Genomic DNA, 23,959 nt, shown 5'->3' on the forward strand with positions numbered 1-23,959 from the left:
TTAAATTTTCATTAGAATAGGACTTCAAAGAATAAATTTTTATTTCTAGTCCAAATAAGAGAAGAGATTGCGTTCAATTCAAAGTACTTTGTTTGGGGAACTTAATATTGTGGCGGTTCTGTTGCCCTCCTTGAATTGGTTCACCTATGCTGGGAACTGGTACTTGCTATAAAAACCTTGTCACATGTGTTCAGAAGAACAAGGAGCTAAAAAGAATATACCATAGGAAATAGAGATAGGTGATGGATTCATAGATAATGTTGTGTGTAGTTAAGTATTGTGGCCTCTTTACTCTTTCAGAAGTTTCATTGGTCACATTAAAGAGACATTCCTCCAGCACCTGAAATGCCCTTCATGGTGTCCTTCATGATACAAGGGCTTGGGAACAGTCACATGAAGGTGAGCACAAGATTTACACAGCACAAGACTTTTATGGTGGTGCTTTGATCTTTTTTGCTTTACGGCGATTAGCATACATGTTCCTGAAAATTAAAAAATCAGGAGAGTAGAGATAAGCATCGGAATTAGTTCCCTGTTGCTGCATAATAACAGATTACAAAAACAGTGGTTTAAAACAACGCACCTTTGTTATCTCGCAGTTCTGTAGATCAGAAGTCTGGAAGGTCGCGTCTGGGTTGTCTGCTCAGAGAATTGGTTGGTATGTCCTCCTCGTCTGAATAGGTCTAATATTGACCATGTCAGGGTTCTGACCATCTCCCATGAGGGGCTGCCCTTGCCATCTCACACTCCTCTGGGATCCTCTTTATTGACCTGATTTCTATCAGTCGTGATTTCTTCAGCTCCCTTAGGTGGCTTAGGAGAAAGCCCTGATCTGATCTCTGCCATCTCTTTCTCCAAGAGGAGAAGAAAACAACAGAGGTCTTCATAAAGAAATGACCTATGGGAGGGCTGAGATCCAGTGATTAGAGCAGAGGAGAAATGAAAGGAGAAATGAGAGGACTGCGGAAGCAGGGTCCTCTTTGTGTCCCACATCAGGTAGGAACCCTTCTTGGAAAAGGGAACATTTCCTGTGGAGAGGACACCTTGGACAAGGGACTTTCTCTGCTCCAACTGAGTCATCCTTGCTGCCACTAGGGCTTTAGGGGTCTCCATCTTAGGTGCTTTGTTTAATGGTGAGGGTTTTTCCTTGCATGAAAATCTCCTTGGCATTTTTATCTGAAATGCAGTTTTGGGGGCCTTATCCCTGGAGGTTTTTAACAAGCACCATGTTGACTCTGATGTGGGCGTTCTTTAGCTCTGCAGCTGGTGCCCAGGGATTGGAGTCCTGTCTACTGCATGATATCACATTTAATCATCCGACACCCTAGTGGTCAATGCTGCCTTCTCTCTTTTACATTATACATTCTTCTCTCTTATACATGAGAGAAATATGCTCAGAGAAGGTAGTGAAATCATCCAGGAAAGCATACTTGGTCCGTGGTGGAGTTGGTTTTTCAATCTTTGACTGCTTTTCCAAAGCTGTGCTTTTATTGCTTCAGCATAGACCTAGGATAAGATTTGATTGGAGATATGGTTGGATAGAAGACATCAGTAAATGTTAGTTATTCCTGGTAACTCTTATTTATGCAATGGGAAAGTATTTACTGAGTGTTTTAACTGGCAGTATCTTGTGGAGGCTCTGGGGAGATGGGGTGAACAAGGCAGACAGAGTGCCTGCTCTCAGGAAGATGATCTGACACAGGAGTCAGACGTTTTACAGATGAGCGCATAAATACATTTTAATTGTGGCTGTGATAAAGTTTATTTAATACTTATGTATGCTTTCGTCTCATTGTATCAGCCAAGATGAAAACTGACTGAGTATATGTAATAAGACTAAAGAACAGTGGTAAAAGAATTGTTCCAGGAAAGGTCCTTCAGATATTTTTGTTATAATAGTAGAGATACTGATGTTTGGTCCAATGTCCCTGACATTCATGCTTGAGTTCCTGGAGGGTGTGGTAGGCGCTTTAGACAGGGAAGCTTGTGGCCAAGGCTTGTGTGGTGGCTCTGCAGCCATCAAGTGGTGAGGGAGCCTGGGAAAATCTCCTGTTCTCTTTGGGCCTCAGTTTCCTCATCACTAAGATAAGGTTGTTATTCAAATTCTCCAAAATCCTTTCCTGCTCAGTTTTCTCTGGTTGCATGAGGGACTGAGAGGCATATTAAATGTTCCCTGGGAACTGCAGCCAAGATTGGACCTTAGTTCCCTCTCTGTGTGTCTCCTGCAGGAGCCTGAGCTGAGCCCATACACTAAAAACACAGAACTGAGGGAGCAGATGGAATAAAGAAAATCAACTGGTTTGGAGGATGAGAGTAATTCAAAGAAGGTCCAGGTGCTAGTGGAGCAGGTGGTTGCCCAAGGAGGTGAGAATAAGAACAAGTTGAGTTCAGAAACGTCAAGGGGAACTGAGGAATGCTTACAGCATCACCTGGCTCCTCAAGGAGCAGCCTGAGCTGAGCAGTGAGGACTGGGAGAGTCACTTACTCCACAGTGAACCTGTGCACCTGCCGGGGAGATCCAAGGATGGATCAGGGTTGGTTTCTACCACTGGGGAGCACCAGTTCCAAGTGGAGGAGGATGTGACCATGAATCTCTGCCCCAGACCCCCAGCCTCGACTTTGGGGCTGCCCGCACAGTGGATGCCCTCCGGTAAGTGTGGGCTTAGAGGGATAAGTGATGTTTGGAGAAGGGTTGGAGATGTCAATTCTTGCCTTGAACAGTTCTACCCTAAGGTCAGAAAGTACCAGGGTAGGGGGACCCTTGCATCTGAAGCAGTGATACTAATAATAGTCTTCTGCATTTATGGATAAGAAAGTCTTTACACACAATATGTTTTAGATATTTCTTGATGGCTTAATTTTTCTCATACTGTGTTAAGAACTTGGAATTCAGTTATCAGTAAGGTTTTCCTGAGGAAATCAGAGGAATGAGAGGGAGAATACAAACAGATAGTTTCAACACAATATGGTAGCTCTCCTAATCTTGGGTGTTGCGGCTGCCCAGAGGATGGGAGTGTAGACCAAGGACATTTCTTCCTAATGACAGGATAAACCATTGAGAGGAATCCCTGAGGACAGCCCCATCATCATCAGAGCTGACCACAGGTGAGTGTCATAGGGCATATAGAGAGTGTAGTGAAGTCTCTTCTCAAAGGATGGGCATCAGCTACATCGTGAGAGAGAGCAGAGCATCCCGGACAGGATGTTTGGGATAGGAATGTATTGAGATGAGGAGATTTACAGCCACTTTGATTGGATCAGTGAAAGAATGTCATAAGAGACTCCTCAGGGCTTGATATGGTGCTAGGAGACATGAAGACAGAGATGAATAAAATATTCCAACTTTCACAGAGCTCTCAGTCTAGTAACCAGGAAATCATGAGGGCAGAGATGGTTAGTCACTGGAAGAACTGGCCAGTGCTGCCTAGGGATGACCTCAGTAGTTGTCCTCGTCCCCCTTCTATTTTTTCCAACAGCTAGATGACCTGTTCTGGCCCAATAAACCTGGACCTCAGCCAGATTTCAGCCTCTCAGGATAGAACCAACCTGGGCTGCATGTTGGCTCAAAGCAGTCAACACTACCAAGGTCTCCAGAGGAAACTGCTGAAATAGCTACTATGTCCTGGCCAGCTGGAGACATAAAGAGGCAAGGTGAATAAGTCTTTCAAAAATTCTTTTTATTCATTTTATCTTTTATTGAGGTAACATTGGTTTATAACATTCTATAGATTTCAGATATACTTCATTATTATTTGACTTCTGTATACACTACATTGTGTTCACCACCAAAAGTCTAATTTCCATTTGTCACCATACAAATGACCCCCTTTACCCACATTGCCCTCCCCCTCTTCCCCTCTCGTAACCAGTCTTACACGTTCCTCGCCATAATGATAAGTGATGATCTGTCTTCTCTCTGATAAGTTAAATGCTTTCCAGACTTCAAGATTCTCTCCCCACATCAAAAATACTGTAAATATCAGCCATATTCCTAGAATTTTGGAAACTTGGTATTTCATCCTCAAATTTCAGATCAAATAACTAAAGTAAAAATGGAGTACAGCAACTTCCAAGTTTGCAGTGATAAAGTAGGAGTGTCTGGGACTAAAACCTGGTCCTCTGATATTTAAGTGGTTTTAAACCCAATGACTTTTGTTCCCTTAGAAACAGAGTAAAGTAAGACTCCCTGTTTCACTCCTCTATTTATCCTATCAAGTTCTACAAAATATAACATCTCTACTCATCTAGATAACATGGATTCTAAATTAGTTGAGCTCCATGAACGCATTTACTGATCCCCTGTGGGTAAAGCGTTGTGCTGATTACACTGGAGGATACATTCCTTACTGAAGAGAGCTAAAAGATGTCTGTCCACACCGGAGCCTTTGTTTTCTGTAGATGACAGCATCAATAGCAGACACAATAGTCTCATCCTAGAGAAGGGGAAGATGATGAGGAGGAGCGATGAGAGCACCTGGCTTTCTACCTCCTGAGGAGTCAGGTCAAAAAGCATCTGGAGAATCTCTTCCAAAGAGTGTCCCTGCTGTTGACTGTCATAGTTGAGTGTCCCAAAGTCTTGGCATGGACCTCCTTCCTGTGTTTCATTTCACAGATCCTATTTAGACAGTAGCCATATCAAGAGAAAAAGCAGAGAGATGGACTCAAAAAGACTGAATAATGTGTGGTTGGGCAAGAAATCTCAAAAACCTTCAAAATCCCACTCAGAAAGTGACATTTTCAAGAATACAATGAATGGGTGGGATTTAGTGTCATGTAGTGAGAGAAAATTTATTGCATTTAGGAGCACCTGACGACTTGTGAAGACAACACATTCCCCAAGTGACCCAAAAGATGGCCCTACATACCAAATAACAGAGAGAGCCACTCACTTCCATTGACCTTATAGAAACAGGAGGTTCATCATGCACTTAAATGTGCTGGAAAAAATGGCCCTGCCTCTAGGGCCATGGAACAAAGCAGATCCCATGGTAGGTGCCATAAGAAGAGGTAGAGTAGATTTCATGACAGTGGCCACAAGAGGATGGAGGAAACGATTTGAGGCTTTCGGAGCTGCAAATGAGTTGGCTCTGAAGAACATTACATCTTGGAAAAACATGTTTAGCAAATGTCAGACCCAGTGGACACTAATATTTAGCCCATGGTCTGCAATCATTCTGTGTATAATTTATTCTGTATTGTCTGGGATCAATAGTGACTTTTCTAAAGAGTGTCGAAAATCTGCACATTAGCACACACACCTGAAATGGAAATGGTATAGTTTTTCAAAAAAGCTAAAATAGTGAAGCAGTTATTTCTTAATTTCAAATTTTAGTTTTGACCTAACTGAAGAATTGAGTAGCATAGATATTAATTATTAATGATGCTCATAAAGGTGCAGATTTAAAGACAATATGATAACTTTGATAAATAGCAATGCAAAACAACTGTTTTTACAGATAGCAGCACTGTCATCCAGGGATGTCAATGGAAGCAGTGAGCGACATTACAACACCTGAACACCCAACAGGAAACAGGTAAAGGAAGGAGGGCACAGTCAGCCCAATGTATAGAATTATATGTAATGTACACACCATCAGTTGGTTGCTAATAAACCAATGGGGATAAATCTATGTTTATACTGACTCTTGGGTCCTGTCAAGTGGGTGGAGCATTGGGAAACAACAAATTGGACTGTAAAAAGAAAGTCAGTTGGGTCACTGCCTTTAGAAAACCATTCAACAAAGACTTGAATGTAAGACCTGAAACTATGAAACTTCTAGAAGGAAACATAGGCAGTACGCTCTTCGACATCGGTCTTAGCAACATATTTTCAAGCACCATGTCTGACCGGGCAAGAGAAACAATAGAAAAATAAACAAATGGGACTACATCAAACTAAACAGCTTCTGCACAGCAAAAGAAAGCATCAACAAAACAAAAAGACAGCCTAACAATTGGGAGAATATATTTGCAAACCATACATCTGATAAGGGGTTAACCTCCAAAATATATAAAGAACTGATGCATCTCAACAACAAAAAAACTAACAACCCAATTAAAAAATGGGCAAAGACCTGAGCAGACATTTCTCCAAAGAAGATATACAGATGGCCAACAGGCACGTGAAAAGATGTTCAACATCATTAACTATCAGGGAAATGCAAATCAAAATTACAATGAGATAGCACCTCATGCCTGTCAGAATGGCTATAATTAACAAGACAGGAAACAAAAAGTGTTGGAGAGGATGTGGAGAGAAGGGAACTCTCATACACTGCTGGTGGGAGTGCAAACAGGTGCAGCCACTATGGAAGGTGGTATGAAGATTCCTCAGAAAATTAAGGCTAGAACTACCATATGATCCAGCTATTTCACTGCTGGGTATTTATCCAAAGAACCTGAAAACACCAATGCGTAAAGATACATGCACCCCTGTGTTCATTGCAGCATTATTCATGATACCAAGACTTGGAAGCAACCTAAGTGCCCATCAAGGGACGAATGGATAAAGAAGATGTGGTATATACACACAATGGAATACTACTCAGCCATAAGAAACGATGAAATCCAGCTATTTTTGCCAACATGGATGGTCATTGAGGGTATTATGCAAAGTGAAATAAGTCAGAGGGAGAAGGTCAAATACCATATGATCTCACTCATTAAGTAGTAGATAATAACAGCAACAAACAAACACATAGAGACAGAGATTGGATTGGTGGTTACCAGAGGGGAAGTGGGGAGGGAGGAGGGCGAAAGGGATAATTCGGCACATGTGTGTGGTGATGGGTTATAATTAGTATTTGGGTGGTGAACATGATGTAATCTATGCAGAAATAGAAGTATAATGACATACACCTAAAATTTATACAATGTTGTAAACCAATGTTACTGCAATAAACAAAAAATTAAAAAAAAAAAAGAAAACCATTCAACAGATATAAATAAAACACATTCAAAGCTGTTTGTGAGCCATGTTTTAGCCCATCAAGAATAAGTTTTAGGAGAGATACATAATGACAAATGGATGCTTTGGTTTTTCTGAGACAAGTCATCTGACCCACTGGGAATGAGACCTTGTGAGTAATCCAGATGAGCAAGCTTTACATGACTGGACAGAAACATGGGTCACTAAAGAGATAACAAATATGCTACATACACCAGTCAGAGCATAATTTGAGCTGAAGGTCGTTCACCATCTTTTGGGTAAATGAAGCTGACACAAAGGGCCTACAGATTCTGTTGCAGCCTCAGGGCTCTGTGCTTATAGACTGATGGGAACGGACACCTACTTCAGATATGGGATAGTGAAACCGAGAACAAAGAGGTTAGAAAATCTTCCCTGGGCTTGAAGAAGTTAGCAAAAACTTGGAGATAAGCTTTGCCAACTGCAGCTGTGCATACTCAGCATAATCAACTGTTGTTTAAAACTAACCAGGTCTTTCTATCCCTCCTTAGTATATGAGTGAGCTGTCTTTCCCAGGAAATCAAGGTCTAGACATCAAAATTCAGCCTCACAAGGCCAAACACAGGCTGAAGATGAAAGCTAACCAGAAAAGTCCAGACAGTCAAGGGAAAGAAATTCAGTCTTCAAGGCCAAACGCAAGCTGGTGGGAAGGTACCAGCCAGCACGTCCACATGCTCCCCCTCCCTTACCTAAAACCCCAGCACATGCTCTCCCTCACAATCTTTAAAACTCCTTGCATCCCATCTTTCAGGGAGATGGGACAAATTTGAGAGCTCTCGTCTCCCGGCTGATGTCACCCGAGGTAAAAACTCTTTCCTTGACGTAAGCCTGGCATTCCAGTTTTCATTTGTCCCCTCTTGTGTGGCAAGTAAAGGACCTGGGTATGCATCTGGTAACAATAGGAGGCAGTGTATCCTAAGGCTTCCAAATGATACACAACCAAACCCCCTCGGGCTGCTGCTATTAATTATTTTAATGCCTGTGGTGTCATTTTTATCATAGAATTCATTGGCCGTAAGACTAGTCAGAACTGGGCACAAACTCACGATATTTGATGGATATATATTTGCATACCTTTTGAAAGATTCTGGCAGTACATAAGGCTGGACTAGATTATGGAAGACTAAATTAAGTAGTAAGGGAGGGAGGAGGGTAAAAGGGATAATTCAGCACATGTGTGTGGTGATGGGTTGTAATTAGTATTTGGGTGGTGAAATAAACAAAAAATTAAAAAAAAAAAAAAAAAGGAGTAATAAGGGAGAAGATTGGCCCCTAAATCTATAACTGGTATTGCAGCTAAACACAAGGATAAATTGGCAGGCTCACCGATCAAATGGTTAACTTTAAGAAATTCTTATTGGTGAACATACAAAACCTTTCACATTCATTAGTCCACAAAAGCCCTCCTACAAACACTCCCCAGCCACCGGTCTCAACTTGGGTTTTGATCATCTTCCTTGGCCTGATGATAAAGCCTCAATTGAATGAAGAAGATTCTTCTCACCTGGCAAATAACACAAGTCCCCAAAGCTATGGTCACTGCTAGATACAGCTTGACTGTGAGGCGTGTGTTTCTAGCAGGATACAAGATCAGTAAACATAAATCTATTTTATGTCTATGTAATTTCAATGCACAATTGAAGTGTGAAACATAATAGCATCAAACAGATGAAAGTACAAGATATTGGTGAAAGAAATCAATGAATACCTAAAAAGACGAAGACAAATTCCATGTTCATGGGTCAGAAGACTCATTATTTCTGAGATGTCAGTTATCCCCAACTTGATCTATAGATTCAATGCAACCCAACTCAAAATGTCAGTCAGCATCTTAAGTAGAAAGTAATGAGCTGATTCTAAATGAATGTGAAAATGCAAAATACCTAGCACAGTCAAAACACCTATAAAATAAAGAACAAAGTTGGACGGCTAGCTCTACCTGATTTCAAGAACTATTCTAAAATTATAGTATTCAAAGCAGTATGGTATTGGTGTCATCATAGGTCAATAGATCAATAGAACAGAATAATGATTCCAAAAATAAACTAATATATATAAAGAGACTGATTTTTGACAAATGAAAAAAGACGATGCAGTGGAAAAAAGATAGTCTTTTCAACAAATGATAAAGAGTGATCTTTTTCAACCTTTTCAACTAGTGGATATGTATATCCATACGAAAAATAGTTAAATAAGTCGAATCCATATCTCACACCATATACAAAAATTAACTCCAAATAGATAATAGATCTAAATGTGAACCTTAAAACTAAAGCTTCCAGAAGAAAACATAGAGGAAAATATTTCTGACTTCAGGTTAGACAAAAATTTCTTAGATTGATACCACAAACATAATCAATAAAAGAATACATTGATAAATTGTGCATCAGAAAAATTGAAAACGTTTGCTTTTCAAAAAACACTGGTAAGAGAATGAAAAGTCAAGCCACAGTGAGTTGAAAATAATTGTAAATCACACATCTGATAGAGCACTTATACCCAGACTATACAGAGACTCTTAAAACCAAATGATAAAAACACAAAGAGCTTAATTTTAAGTTGAGTAAAAGATTTGTATAGTACTTCTGGAAATAGGCAATGTAAGTTATCCACCTTTCGTCTACTTTTATTAAATTGCTTTGATAATTCAGGATCATTGGCTTTTCCAAATAAATTTTAGAATCAGCTTGTAAATGTCCCAAAATTTACTTGCTGGAATTTTGATTGGGATTGTAATAGATCTGTTGATCAGTTTGGGGACAATTGACATCTAAACCATCTTGAGTTTTCCAATCCACAACAAGTTTTATCTCTCCATTAAGTTAGTTCTTTAATTTCTCAAAGTAATGTTTTGTAATTTTCAGTGTACTTTTCTTACACATATTTTGTCTGGTAACATAATGCAATAAGAGAATTGGTCAAAAGACTTGAGGAAATACTTCACAAAAGAAGACATATAAATGGCCAAAAAGCACATGAAAAGATGCTCAACTTTGTCATCCGGGAAATAAATTCATACTATAACAGTTACCATTCCACATCCTGTACCTTAGCTAAAATTAAAGAGACTGAAAATACCACCTGTGGTGAGGATGTAAAGCCACTAGAAATCTCTTACACTTGTGGGAATGAAAAATGGTACAACCACTTTGAAAAGCTGAATCACAGTTAAACATATACCAATTGTGAATAGCCATTGCACTCCTAGGTATTTGCACAATATGTCCACACAAAAATCTGCACATATTCATAATAGCTAAAACCTGGAAACTACACAGATGTGCATTAATAGATGAGTGTATAAATAGACACGATACAGCCATACAAAGGACTACCACTTAGCAATCAAAAGGCATGAACTGTTGATGCATGTAGTAATGTGGATGGATTTTAAAATCATTATGCTGCATGAGGAAATGCAGACATGAAAGAGTATGTGTATGGCTCCATTATATAAAGTTGTTAAAAATGCAAACCCATCTGTAACGACTGTGGTTGCCTGGGACCTAGGGTTGAGGGAGTGATGGACTGCAAAGGGGCACGAGGAAAGTCATGAGATCGTGGAAATGCCCTGTATCCTGACTGTAGCAGGTAGTTTCATTAGTGTATACATCTGTCAGATGCATTTAATTGTATACTTTAAAGTGGTGTGGTCTATTCTACCTAAATTATACCTCAACAGCATTCATATAACAATCTGTTATATTTCTCCATACTTGCAATGAGTTATTTAGGAAATGAAATACAGTAAAACACAAAAGAGGTTACCATCCACAATCATTAAATGCCTAAGAACACACATAATAAAGACTCCTGAAGACTATTACTGGGAGAAATTAAAGAATAACTAGATAAATCAAAAAATATCTATCAAATTCATAGATTGGAAGATTCAATATCGTTAGAATGTCAAATGAACATGATCCCAAGTAACATTGCAGCAGGCATTTTTGGGGGGAAATTTTCAAGCTAATTCTAAAATGTAGATGGAAATGAAAGTACCTCGAATAGCCAAGACAACCTTGAAGAAGAATTAAGTTGGAGGACACACTCTACTAGATTTCAACACTCACTTTAAAGGTACAGTAATTAAGACATTGTAGTATTGGTGGAAGTAAAGGAACACAAACAAATCAATAGGAAAGAGCAGAGAGTAAAATATTTCCCCACATATGTATGCAATTATTTGGTTTTTTTAATAAGTCACCAATACATTTCACTGGGGTAATGAAGGCTTTTCCATAAAAGGCGTTAAAAAAAATGAATATTTATTGAAAAACCAGTTAATGTTAAAAATCACTTCCCACCAGACACTGAACTTAATTGGAGATGTGAAAGTTAAAACTATATAGGCTTTGAAAGAAAAATGGAAATGTTTTCATGACCAAGGTAGGCCAAGATTTCTTAGACATGACACCAAGGCACTCGACATAAATGAAAAATTGATCAAAGTGGATTTCATAAAATATTAAACCATTAGCTTATCATAAATGACTATTTAAAAAGTGAAAAGCAATTCAAAGACCAGGAATAATTACTTGCAATACCTGTATCTGACAAGGGACTTATCCAAAGTATATAAAGAACTTATACAAGTCAGAAGGAAAATTACAAGGGGCTGGCCCCGTGGCCTGGTGGTTAAATGTCTGCATGCTCTGATTCAGCAGCTCGAGTTTGTGGGTTGGGATCTCAGCCGCGGACTTACTCTACTCATCAGCCATGTTGTGGCGAGGCGCCACGTACAAAATAGAGGAAGACCGGCACAGATGTTAGCTCAGGGCAAATCTTCCTCAGCAAAAGATAGAAAAAGAAAAGAACATTACAAACAACCTAGTTTATTAATGAGCACAAGATTAGAAAAGGCACCACATATAAGAAGATAGCCACATGACCAGGAAGCTTTTGAAAACCAAAATGGCAAAACTACACACAGCCAGCAGAATGACTAAAATTAAAAAGATTGAAAATACTAAGTGTGGGGGAATGTAGAGAAATAGAAGTGTCTTGTATTTGGATGGAAATGTGAAATGGTACAACTACTTTGCAAGAGTCTATGTCAGTTTCTACCCTTTCACCAAGCAATTCTATTCCTAGGTACATGTACGCAGGACAAACAAGTAATTATCTCCACAAAAAAAAAAAATATATATATATATGAATATTCATAGTTACTTCATGCATGAGAACCAAAAATAAATCTGTCCATCATCAGAAAAATGGATATTGAAATTGTGCTATAATTATAAAACAGAATTCCTTGGTCATAAAAAAACCAAATTACTGACACAGGTAGCCTATTAAGATTGAATCTCAAAACCAGATATTGAGTGAAAGCACACAGAACGAAAGAGAACATAGTGCATTCCATTTATTTGAAGTGCAAAAGTAAGCAAAATTAATCTATGGTGAGGGAATTAGAATATGTTTTTCTTTGGGGGATGGGTATTGACTGGCAAGGAGTGTGACAGAACTTTGGAGGATGATGGAAAATGTTCTGTTTCTTAGTCTGGGTGGTGATTACTCAACGCATACATGTTAAATTTATTGTGCTGTATGCTGAAGTCTTGTACATTTTGCTCTAGGTAAATTGTACCTCAATAAAGAAATGTGAGCAAAAAAAAAAAAGAGAGGGAGAGAGATGATGACAAAGGGTAAAAAAGGTGACAAATGACAGAAAATAAGTAACAAGTGTTCAACATATAAATAATAAGAATCCCTTGAGAAGAAACCCAAAGCGATGGAACAGAACAAGCACTAAAATGTGTGGTTAAACCAAAAGAGATAGTGAAATTTAAAAGTTCAAATAATATTAAAATGACACACTGCTGTCTTGAGAAAATCAGCCACGAACAACAAACACGGAGACTTATTCCAGCAAAAGTACTGCCATTCAGTTGGATACAATGCTACAAGGTTGACTTTGAAGGCCAAACAGAAATCGTTTCTAATGCTCAGTCCTCTCCTCACTAGATTTTTGACCTTGGGATATTTTGTAGTCGTTCTGAGTTTTCTTTTCTCATAAGGAAAAGGATAAAACCTGACTAGTAAGATAGTTCATAGGATTAAATATGATCACTGGAACAATAATAGGCACTAAAAACATATTTGACTTTGAGTTCTTCCCTTACTCCCTTTAAATCTGTAGACAGAAAACTATTGGCAGAGCAGATTAGTTGTTCTAAAATAAACATTTTCCCACCATTTCTAGGAAGAAGTCATATATGCAGTAAAAGGAATTGGAGAGGAACAAGACCCTTTAGAACAGCCATCCTCAAACCCTGAAGCAGGGCTAGTTTCCACCTAAGACCAGAGGTGCAAGTCTTGGCTGAGTCCAACCCCTGTAGTCATCGCTGTCTGGAGTGGAAGGGCAGAGTCCATTGTAGCTTTAGAACAACCTGGACTCCCGAGTGTTTCTCAGAAAGACACTCAATCACTTGTTCAACTCTAAAGATATTCAACAATTTTTGAACCCAGGAGAGGTCGAGGAGAAGCTGTCCCACATGACCAAAACTCTCACCTGAATCAAAGCCAGGATGTTAATAAATACTATTTCCCAAATCTCTGTTATAGCACAAGGATGCTCCGTTGGAGTGGGTGGGAGACCTGTGAATATCAATCAAGGGGCATATATATATATATATGTATACCAATTTACAGGACTCAAAATTCAAATATATCCCCCTACCCTAACTCAGGAAAGTTCTAATTCAAAGTGGTGTGTTGAAGAATACATAGGTGTAAATCTTTGTGATCTTTGATTAGGTAATGATTTCTTAGATGCCACAGCTAAAGCAAAAACAACCAATGAATAAACAGATAGATTGGACTTCATCAAAATTAAATTTTTTGGGCTTCAAAGGATGATAACAAGGAAGTGAAAAGACGACCCACAGAATCAGAGAAGATAGCTGCAAAACATGTATCTGACAAGTGTCTAGTATCCAGAATATATGAAGAACTCTTACAAGTCAACAGTAAAAAGACAAATAATCTAATATATCAATGGAAAAAGGATTTGAACAGACATTTCTCTGTAGAAGATGTACAAATGACCAATAGTCACATAAAAAGATGTTCAACCTCATTAGTCATTAAGAAAATGGAAATCAAACCCACAATGAGATACCACTTCACACTCACTAGTATGGCTGTATTAAAAGATAGGCAATAACACGTGTTGAGGAGGATGTGGAGAAACTGGAATCCTCCTGCATTGCTAGTGGGAATGTAAAATGGTGCCAGTGCTTTGGAAAACAGTTTGTAAGCTGCTCAAAGTTAAATCTAGAGCTGAAGTAGACATAGGAATTCCGCTCCTAGGTATATGTTTTCAAGAGAACATATGGTCACAAACAAACTTGCACACGACTGTTCATAGAAGCATTATTCATAGCAGCCAAAAGTAGAAACAACCCAAATATGCGTCAGCTGATGAATGGACAAAATGTAGTATAGTCATAAAATGAACTATTATTCAAACATGAAAATAATAAAGTACTGATACACACCAAACCATGAATGAACCTTGCAAACATGATGTTAAGTGAAGAAGCCAGACACCAAAGACCACAAGTTGTATAATTCCATTTAGAAGAAATGCCCAGACCAGGCAAATCCATAGAGAGAGAAAGTAGATTAGCGGTTGCCAAGGGCTGGGAGAAGGGGGGAATAGGGAGTGACTGCCAATAGGTTTGGTGTTTCATTTTTGAGGTAATGAAAATATTCAGGAATTAGAGAGTGGTGATGCTTTCAGAACCTTGCAAATAGACTAAAAGTCACTGAATTGTACACAAAATTGTGAATTTTACAGTTTATGAATTATGCCATAAGGATAATAATAATCAGCAGCATGACTTTGCACATTCCCATGCCCTGTATTTTCATTAAACAGTGTGCCTCAAATTAATAGCCAGTGGCCAGAATAGGATGCTGTTAGCCCGTTGTGAAAAATATCTCGGATGAAAAAATTAAATTCAGCAATTCTTTGGTAGAAATGAGGTATAGGCAAAGGAAGCACCTCCTTGGAAAAAACTGACACAAGAGTGAATGGAAAATGTGGGAAGGGGCTTTGGGGGAGAGGGGGACTCTACCTGACACCTGGCTGTAGCACTTAACAGCCAGGGGACCTTGGGACAGTTACAGACCCTCCCTGTGCCTTGGTTTCTTCATCTGCAAACAGGGGAAAGTGGTGCTTTCCTCACAAGTCGATTGTGAAGATTAGAATTAATAATATATCTGAAATGATCCTCCCCCAAACTGTGAGGAAGGTCGATGATATCAGTGGGTCCTCAACCTGTTTCACATCTGAGTAACTTTAACACACAGATTCCATGCCCCACCTAAGCCCACCGACTCAGAAGCACTACAGTGAGGACTATGAACCTGATTTGTACTGACTCTCCCAGATGATTCTTAGAATGATCCACTTGGGGGCGGGAGAAACACTGAGCTGTATAACTTTTACCCAAAACACAAAAGTAGGACAGAACAGAACCACAAGGATATTTTCAATCCGTTCTCTAAAGCGGAGGAGGAACTGTTGGAGGACCTAAACTTGAAAGGGACCTGGCCCATCTGACCCCGTTTTAACCTCATGCGGTTTACAGAAGAGACACAAGCCCTTGGGGACATATGCCTGAGGCACCTGACAGTCCACCTTGAAAACAGTGAAAGCCCTAATTTCAGATTCTAGCTTGCTTTGAATGGAAGTTAAATTGATCCTTTTTTGCTCATTGAAGGTACCAGTCTTCTCCAAGCCTCTTACCTTACAAAAATAAATCATATTGCTGTTAATTCAAACGTCAATAGAGATGTTTAAGTAAGAAAGTCTTATAAATATTCTCGCCACTTCAGAAGAAACCAAAAAGTTAGCAAGTCCATTCCACTTCAGGTCAGTTCAGCCCAATAGATCACAGTCACTGAGACGTGACTCCCGAGTTAAAGGGAAATTATCCCTTCCTGTCATTTGACATCATGCCGACTCGAATGAGGTGAGAAAACAGCTGCCCATTCTCAGATATGGGTCGCTCTTGCCTCCAGACTGTGTCTGACGTCCTGATACCACAAGCATTCCAGGGAGACTCTGGAAGAGCCCCGCCATCACTTCTGCTACTGGACCTGCCTGAAGATGGGTTAGTAGAACAAAGTAGGGCTCTAGAAGCAAAGCCAGGTCACAGAGAGAGAAAAAGATGAGTAGTAACTGGAAAAATGCAGGATAAACACAAAACAGGTTTCTCTTATTGTAACAAAACACAGGGCAATCACTTCCTTGCTCTTAATAAAAAGTGTTTTTTCTGTTTTTAATTTGGCCAAAGAAATTATTTAAAGTCCCTCTTCTTTGGGTTTCTTACTTTATTTATGAACAACAGTATTACCTCAAACGCTTATGATGAAAATAAAATGCCATTGTATGTCTACTGTGCTTAGCAAAATTCCTGGCCCAATATCACTCAATGGATTATTACTGTTATTATGATTACTATAATTAGCACTGCAAGAAACTCATCCGTGTGTGACTTCAAGTAAGTCATGTAACTTTTGCAAGCCTTCACTTTCATCATTTTTAAAGTGAGGGAATTTGACAAACTTTTCTTTCTCCCATAGAATGTCAGGTCCCAGAGACACCCGATAATAGATTTCTTTAAAGCCTTTGGTGGATCTCACACACTAATACCTTTAGACAGTGTAGATGGTGGATGGCGTGGGCTTGGGAGAAGATAAACTTTCAAAAGTGGTTGATCCGGTCCAGCATCCTTCACTTTGACACGCATGCTAGGTGGCACACGTTCACACCAGTTGCACCCTCAACTCAGGAAGGTCCAGTAGCTAAACTGAAGAGAGCGATGCTCTGGGGGGTCTCCCAAGTCTCAGGCTCACAAGACCCAGGTGCGGTCAGATGCTGAAGAAGTGGAGGAGGAGGTTCAGGGCATCGTTTTCTGCTGCCGGCCCCTCCTGCTCTTCTAAACCTCAGCTTCCATGTCACTGGACCCCATTGCACTGGTACATGTGGATCATCAACCATCCCTGACCCATGACCTTGAGGTGCTGTTAGCAGAATACAACTACAGGTCAATGGCATGAGGACATTTCAAAGAGATCTATCAAGTAATGTTCCATAAAAACTGCCATGGATCCCTGTCTGTTCAATATGTGTGTGAACTGAATGAACATAAAAAAATAGCATCGGGTTTACGTCTTTCCAAAAGCGATGGTCACTATGTGTATTTAAGGATATATAACTAAACTATTTTAATCATTTCACAGCTTGGAAAGAGCTCTCGTGGGACTAGAATGAAATCCATAAGTGACAAACAGGAAATATAGTGTTTAGTTACATTAAAGGAAAACAACAAAAGAGCAACCAACAGATAGAGGAGGAGTTTAGGAGATAGGAGTGTCACTTGACTTCGGTTAAATGAAAAACCGACATGCTGCCCTACTGATGGATAAGAAGCTGACAGAACACAGGGATGCAGCAAAAAGAAATGAGAGAGTCAGGACAGAAAGCATTTTGTAAATTTTTTATTCATTCACTTAGTGTGATACTCTGGTTTTCTTGTACAGTTTTTAACAGATGTAGAAAAAACTGTAGAAGTTCCAGAGAAGAACATCATGAGAGTCTAAAAGTTTGACATCTTTCACTTGTGGAAAAACCTTAAGATCTGTTTTAGTTTGATGAGAAAGTTGGTGACTTCACGACAGCCCTGAAGGAAAGAAAAGTTATTGGGAATCAATTTCTGTCTTGATGTTTTTATAAACACACAAGAACGAACACTGAGAAATTATTATGCTTAGCTATTTCTTGGAAAGAGAATAGTTGTGGCATCAGCACAAGGGCCGACAGCTATTGAGAATGGCTGCTGAGGGGTGGTCCCCATTGCTGGTGACCTTCAGTAGAAATCAGACATCTTTGTGTAGCAGCTTGGCCTAGGCACTTGGAAGGCAAGGGCTCCTAAGATTCCATGACACCCCCGACCTTCCAGTTCTGTTATGGCAACTCCAGACCGTTACCTGGCACGCTGGGTCCTCCCTCCCTCACTCCTCTTGGAGTGTGAGCTACGGACAGTGCCTTCGGCTCTGAGCTCTGGCATCTTGATCCTTGTTTTGGGGGTTCCGGACTCTCAAGTATTGTGGGGTGTTGATCAAGTCGTTGCCAACAGTAAGTTAAGAATCCCTGTATCATCACCCCTCAGTCCTGATTAAATCTATTTGATTTCACTTGTTTTTAACCCGTTATGTGTTTGGGTTTCTTCTCCCCAGTCCCTGGCTCTACCTCTTCTGCCGCACGTCACCATGGCAGAATCTTTAGGCCCTTTGTCTGATCCGAGGGCTGAAAGTACCATGCTGGAAATCAACCAACAGCTTCAATCCCAGCTGGCACAAAGGAAACAGGACTTTAGAGACCTCAGAGAGAAATTTCTTGTATCTGAATCTACTGCCTACATCCTGGCCAACCAGCTGCAGAAATACAGTAAGTCCTACAGGGTCATGGTCACCAGAGTGATGAATGATCACTGTCTTCCCTCTAAGAAACTAAAAACTCTCCAGACCTTATCTTCCATTCTCTTGGGCAAAATAGCTTTCACTCAGACCAGGATCCAGGAAAGGTACAAGTGGGTATCTTAGTCTCAGTGTGCTGAGCATGGGAAAACTGAAGCACAAAGAGTTGAGGGGCTTTGCCAGGTTTGCAGTGAGGTGTAAGGTGGAATTAAACTTCAGATCCCAGTTACTGATCCCGGTGCAGGCACAGAACTGCCTGTTTCTCTCAGGAATAGGCTCAACTGTTGCTCTCAGCATCCTCTTTGTACTGAGCGAGATCCTGCGTCACTGTTGGCAGAAACGTCGAGGACTAATGAACTCCCTCAGTTCAGGCTTCTCTGAGGTCCCATTGGCAAAGCGCTGTGCTAGTTTCACTGGGAAAACGGGGTGATGGTACACGCTGGGGGAAGCAGGTGATGGTACCTGCCTTAAAGGAGCTTGAAGATGAGTCTGCTCCTCACTGAAACTGTACTATCCATGAGGGATGCCATCAAGACGGAGACTACGCTGCTGAGAGGGAAGCTGAGCTTCCTGAGCACAGGCTCTTCTTTCTGAGTCCGAGGAAGCCATTTTACCACTGTGGTGAGGTTGAGGGTGTTTCTGGGGAAATCAGAGAATCTGTACCACCCCCTCTGTCTCTCTCTGAGCTGGTGAACCTCTGGTGATGCAGGATGGCAGGCAGGTCCAGGTGATATTGAGGGTCTGGGACATGAGACATGTGGCCAAAGTGAGAATGAGGGTAAGTGGGGGAGGCCACCAGCCCCAGGACAATTTCAAGCCAGTGTTTGGGGCAGGGCCTTCCCTCCTGCAGTCAGATTTACGATTGGAAGCTCAATCACCCGTTCAGTAAGAGGGGGCTGTAGCGACGAAAGGAATCTTGAGAATGGGGGCCCGTGCAGAACAGAGTGATTAGAAGGAATCTTGACAACTCTGAGCCTGAATTGGTGGCATTTTCCAATAGACCATTGTGGGAGGGGTTAAGTTAAAATGACTGACAGAGAAAAGTAAAAAATTGAAGACTGCTATTTAAGCAAGTGACGAGACTAGCTTTTGAGAAAGGACAAACTAAGTTTTATTTACGTCTTTTTTTATAATCGTAACATAACTGAAGGAAACAAACTTTGAAGACGGTGAAGAAGCATGATGTCACCAGAGATGTTGGTATTGAGGTAACACAGTGCAGTGATAAAGAGCATGGAGACTGGGCCAGTCTTCTTGGGCTCAAATCCAAGTTGTGGATCTTTCTGTGCCTCAGTTTCCTCCTCTGTTAGTGTGGTGCTCTCATAGTACCTACTTTTTTGAGTGGTTGCAATGAATTACATGAGTTATTTCTCTAAAGCTCTTTAAACAGTTCTTCGCACAGAGTAAACACTATTTATGAGTTCTTGCTTCACTACTTTTAATTTAAAACAAACTTTATTAGTGTCTGTGCATGTTTCCTTCAGGGATTTACAGTCATGTGTCATATTGTACAGAACTGTATTCACATAAATGTTTTTCATCTTTAAGGTACTTGTGCTTGAAATTCTGAGCTCAGGGGAACCAACAGTCAGCAGTCCTAGGGGCCTTCCCAAGCACACGGGAAGCGCTACTTCATGCCCCTGCTTAGTGTTTTACTCAAGAGACTGCAAGTCTAGGTCAAGTGGCCCATGACTCAGGGTCGGTCTCAGGGAATTGAATTCTGACCTTGCCAAATACCAGTTAATCTTGTCTGGTTACTTTTTCTGCCTTGGAACTTCTCTTTCCTCAGTTCTAAAATGGGGAGTAACCAAACGACATGCAGTTGGGAGGCTGAGGAATAAGATGTGGAAATCCCAGCAGAGTGCCTGGTGCTGGGGTTATGTCTCTCTCTGAGAGAGAGAGACAGAGAGAGAGAGAGAGACAGAGAGAGAGAGATGGACCCTGCCTCCTCCCTTGAAGGCAGTGACCACAGCAACATGGCCAGCTTTCCACTGAGGCGGGCATCTCTGTCTTTTCTCAGAGTGTGGAGAGTGCAAAGGCATCGTTGAGTCTGTGCTGGGAGAGAAGCTGCAGTTTGAGGAGGGGAAGCTGACAGAGGAGGCAGCCTTAGTTGAGAAGCTCAGGTAAGGAGAGCTCTCTGCTGGGCAGCTGGTGGGAAGTTGTAGGAATCTCTGAAGAAGGGCAAGGAGCAACTCTGGGCCAGGAGAAGGGCAGCAATTTTCATGACAGGCACATGCATACGGATATTTATAAAACAATTAGAGAACAATAATTGGTAAACGATGGACTCCAATTACTCAAGGCCTCCTTTACTCTTTTTTGAAAATAAAACTTATTGATGTGAAAAGCACGTAACATAAAGTTGACCAAATTTGAGTGAACCTTTCAGTGGCATTTAGTACATTCACGATGTTGTGCAATCACCACCTCACTTACCTTTAATCACAATCACCTCCTGACTGACTACAGCTTGTCATCCTTGCTTTCAGTAAAAAGCCGTCTTTCTGAAGATTTTGAGAAACCTCCATACTGTTTTCCGTAGTGGCTGCTCCAATTTACGTTCCCACCAACAGCATACGAGGGTTTCCTTTCCTCCACCTGCATGTTGCATCCAAAAAACAAAACAAAACAAAACAAAACAAAGAGACTCATAGACACGGGAAGAAACTGATGGTTACCAGAGGGGAGAGTGGGGGGTGGTGGTGGCAAAATGAGTGAAGAGGATTAAGAGGTAGAAACTTCCAGTTATGAAATAAGTAAGTCATGGGGATGGAATGTAGAGCATAGGAAATATAGTCCATAATACTCTCATAACTTTGTATGGTGACAGATGGTAACTAGACTTATCGTGGTGATCATTTCATAATGTATATAAATATCAAATCACTATGATATACACCTGAAGCAAATAGGATATTGTATGTCAATTATGCTCTGAGACATCTTTTTAAAAATGCTGTCTTGTTGACACTGTCCTTCTCATATTCTTTCCAATTAACACCAGCTGTGCCTGTCCACATTTCTGCGTCTGGTTCTGTGTCCACTCACTACATAAGGCACTGTGTGCATTTTTACATCGAAATGCACATAGCCATTCAGTAAGGAACTGAAGGGACATCTTTATAAAGCAGGTTTAGGGAGACATTTGGCTTTGCTTATAGAAGAACAAGATGAATGGGATGTCAAGGGATCTTACAGGAGCACTCTCTAATACAGAGGAAGCCTTTGTTTTACCATCTTCTTTCTCTTTGCCACAGGCAGGTCACCACACATACGCTCGAATTCTGCTTCGAGGGCTCCTTGGGGATATTCTCACGGAAACCTCCTTTAAAATTCCTGTAACCTATGGTTCAACTCCTTGCACTTTTAAATGTTCTCTTGTGTCCCCCCTTAGGAAATGTGATATCCTAATTCAAGGTCAGGCTCAAGAGCTGACCCAGTTACAGCAAAAGATACAGGAAGGCAGAAAAGTCTCTGTCGTACTCAATCAGTGTCTCCAAGACCTCCTCAGCCACAATGACCCTGCCAACTACCAGGGGCAGGGCTTCCGAGAGCAACTGGCTGAGGGACACAGGCTGGCAGAGCGCCTTGCCCAAAAGCTCAGCCCAGGTAAGGCAGTCACAGGCCCTGATTATATTGAGCTGTTCCAAGAGATTCCACTTACAAGGGAATTTTGTTTTTAACCAGCTGGTCTGGTTTCCATGTCACATTTGGAGTCACAACAGGACCAGGACTGGCAGGGTGGGAACAGTGAGGAGAAATGCCCGGGGTACAGGCCATTGTGGTCCAACTGTCTGCTTCTACCCCGAGGGGTGGTGAATTGCATTAATTGATTTTTGAATGTTGAACCATCTGCATACCTGGAATAAATCTTGCTGAGATGTGGTGTATAATTCTTTTTATACTTTGTTGGATTCAACTTGTCAAATTTTGTTGATGATTCTTGCACCTGTGTTCATGGGCCATATCGGCCTGTAGTTTTCCTTTCTGGAGTGTCTTTGTCTGGTTTTGGTAGTAGGTTAATGCTGACTTCATAGAATGTGTTAGGATGTATTCCTTCTGTTTCTATTTTCTGGAAGAGATTGTAGAGAATTGGGATAATTTCTTCCTTAAATGTTTCAGAGAATTCATCAGTGAATTTTTCTGGGCCTGGTGCTTTCTGTTTTGCAAGATTATTAATTATTGTTTCAATTTCTGTAGTAGATATAAGCCTATTGGGATTATCTATTTCTCCTTCTGTGAGTTTTGGTAGATTGTGTCTTTCAAGAAATGGATCTATTTTAAAATTTTAGGGCACAGAATTGTTCCTAATATTCCTTTATTATCCATTTGATGTCCATCCGATCAGTAGTGATGGTCCCTCTTTCATTTCTCATATTTGTAATTTGTATCTTCTCTCTCTTCTTCTTAGTTAATCTGGCTAGAGGTTCATCAATTTTGTTGGGCATTTCTAAGAATGTGCTTCGGGTTTTGTCAATTTTCTCTATTGATTTCTTGTTTTCAATTACATTGATTTCTGCTTTAATTTCATTACTTTTTTCTTCTGCTTACATTTAATTTTTTCTTCTTTGTCTTGTACCCTATGATGGAATGTTAGATTATTGATTTTAGATCCTTCTTCTTTTCTAATATATGCAATGCAATGCTATAAATTTCCCTCTAAGCGCTGCTTTTGCTGCATCGCACAAATCTTGATTATATTTCATTTTCATTTTGTTCAAAATATTTTTAAGTTGCTCTTGAGACCTCTTCTTTGACAAGTGTCAAGTATATTGCTTAATCTACAGGTATTTTGGAATGTTGTAGCTATCTTGTTGTTATCGATTACTAGTTTAATTCCATTGTGGCTTGAGAGCATATTTTGTATGTTTTCTATGTTCAATTTGTTAATGTGTGTTTTAATGGCCCAGCATGGCGCCGATTTTAGTGAATGTTCCATGTGGACTTGAGAAGACTGTGTGTTCTGCCCTTGTTTGATGAAGCATTCTATACGTGTCAATTCCATCCAGTTGGTTCATGGTGCTGTTAAGTTCAACTATATCCTTCCTGATTTTCTGCCTGCTGGATTTGCCTGTTTCTGACAGAGGGGTGTTGAAATCTCCTACTAGAGTACTGGATTCATCTATTTCTCCTTGCCATTCTCAGTTTTTGCCTCATTTATTTTGGCGCTCTTCTGCTAGGTGCATACACATTAAGAATTGTTATGTCTTCTTGGAGACCTGACCTCTTTTTTGTTAGGTAATACCCCTCTTTATCCCTGATCATTTTCATTACTCTGAAGTCCGCTTTGTCTGAAACTGATAGAGCTACTGCAGCTTGCTTTTGATCAGTGTTAGCATGGTATATCTTTCTCCATCCTTTTAATTTTATTAACCCTGTGTCTTTTTATTTACAGTGGATTTCTTATACACAACATATCATTAAGTCTTACGTTTTCCTCCACTCTGACGGTCTATCTTTTAGTTGGTGCATTTAGACCGCTGGCATTGAAGGTTG

At 40.3% G+C, this 23,959-nt stretch overlaps 1 protein-coding gene across 9 annotated transcripts in view; it reads left to right on the plus strand.

The window, feature by feature from the left end:
• LOC131404364 (neuroblastoma breakpoint family member 12-like) overlaps positions 1-23,959 on the plus strand; it is a 46,562-nt gene that overhangs the window by 2,652 nt on the left and 19,951 nt on the right. For 4 of the 9 annotated variants that reach the window (XM_058538945.1, XM_058538944.1, XM_058538938.1 and 1 more), the window contains 8 exons: positions 301-399; positions 801-996; positions 2,229-3,105; positions 3,477-3,651; positions 5,457-5,534; positions 18,224-18,434; positions 20,484-20,586; positions 21,858-22,072. In XM_058538945.1, coding sequence (XP_058394928.1) covers positions 18,257-18,434; positions 20,484-20,586; positions 21,858-22,072 — 496 coding nt within the window. In that variant the 5' untranslated portion in view covers positions 301-399; positions 801-996; positions 2,229-3,105; ... (1 more) ...; positions 5,457-5,534; positions 18,224-18,256. The remainder of the gene's footprint in view (positions 1-300; positions 400-800; positions 997-2,228; positions 3,106-3,476; positions 3,652-5,456; positions 5,535-18,223; positions 18,435-20,483; positions 20,587-21,857; positions 22,073-23,959) is intronic. The other 5 variants (XM_058538940.1, XM_058538942.1, XM_058538939.1 and 2 more) reach the window with 5 other exon arrangements.

Source organism: Diceros bicornis, chromosome 4 (assembly GCF_020826845.1).
Source record: "Diceros bicornis minor isolate mBicDic1 chromosome 4, mDicBic1.mat.cur, whole genome shotgun sequence".
Taxonomy (NCBI): domain Eukaryota; kingdom Metazoa; phylum Chordata; class Mammalia; order Perissodactyla; family Rhinocerotidae; genus Diceros; species Diceros bicornis.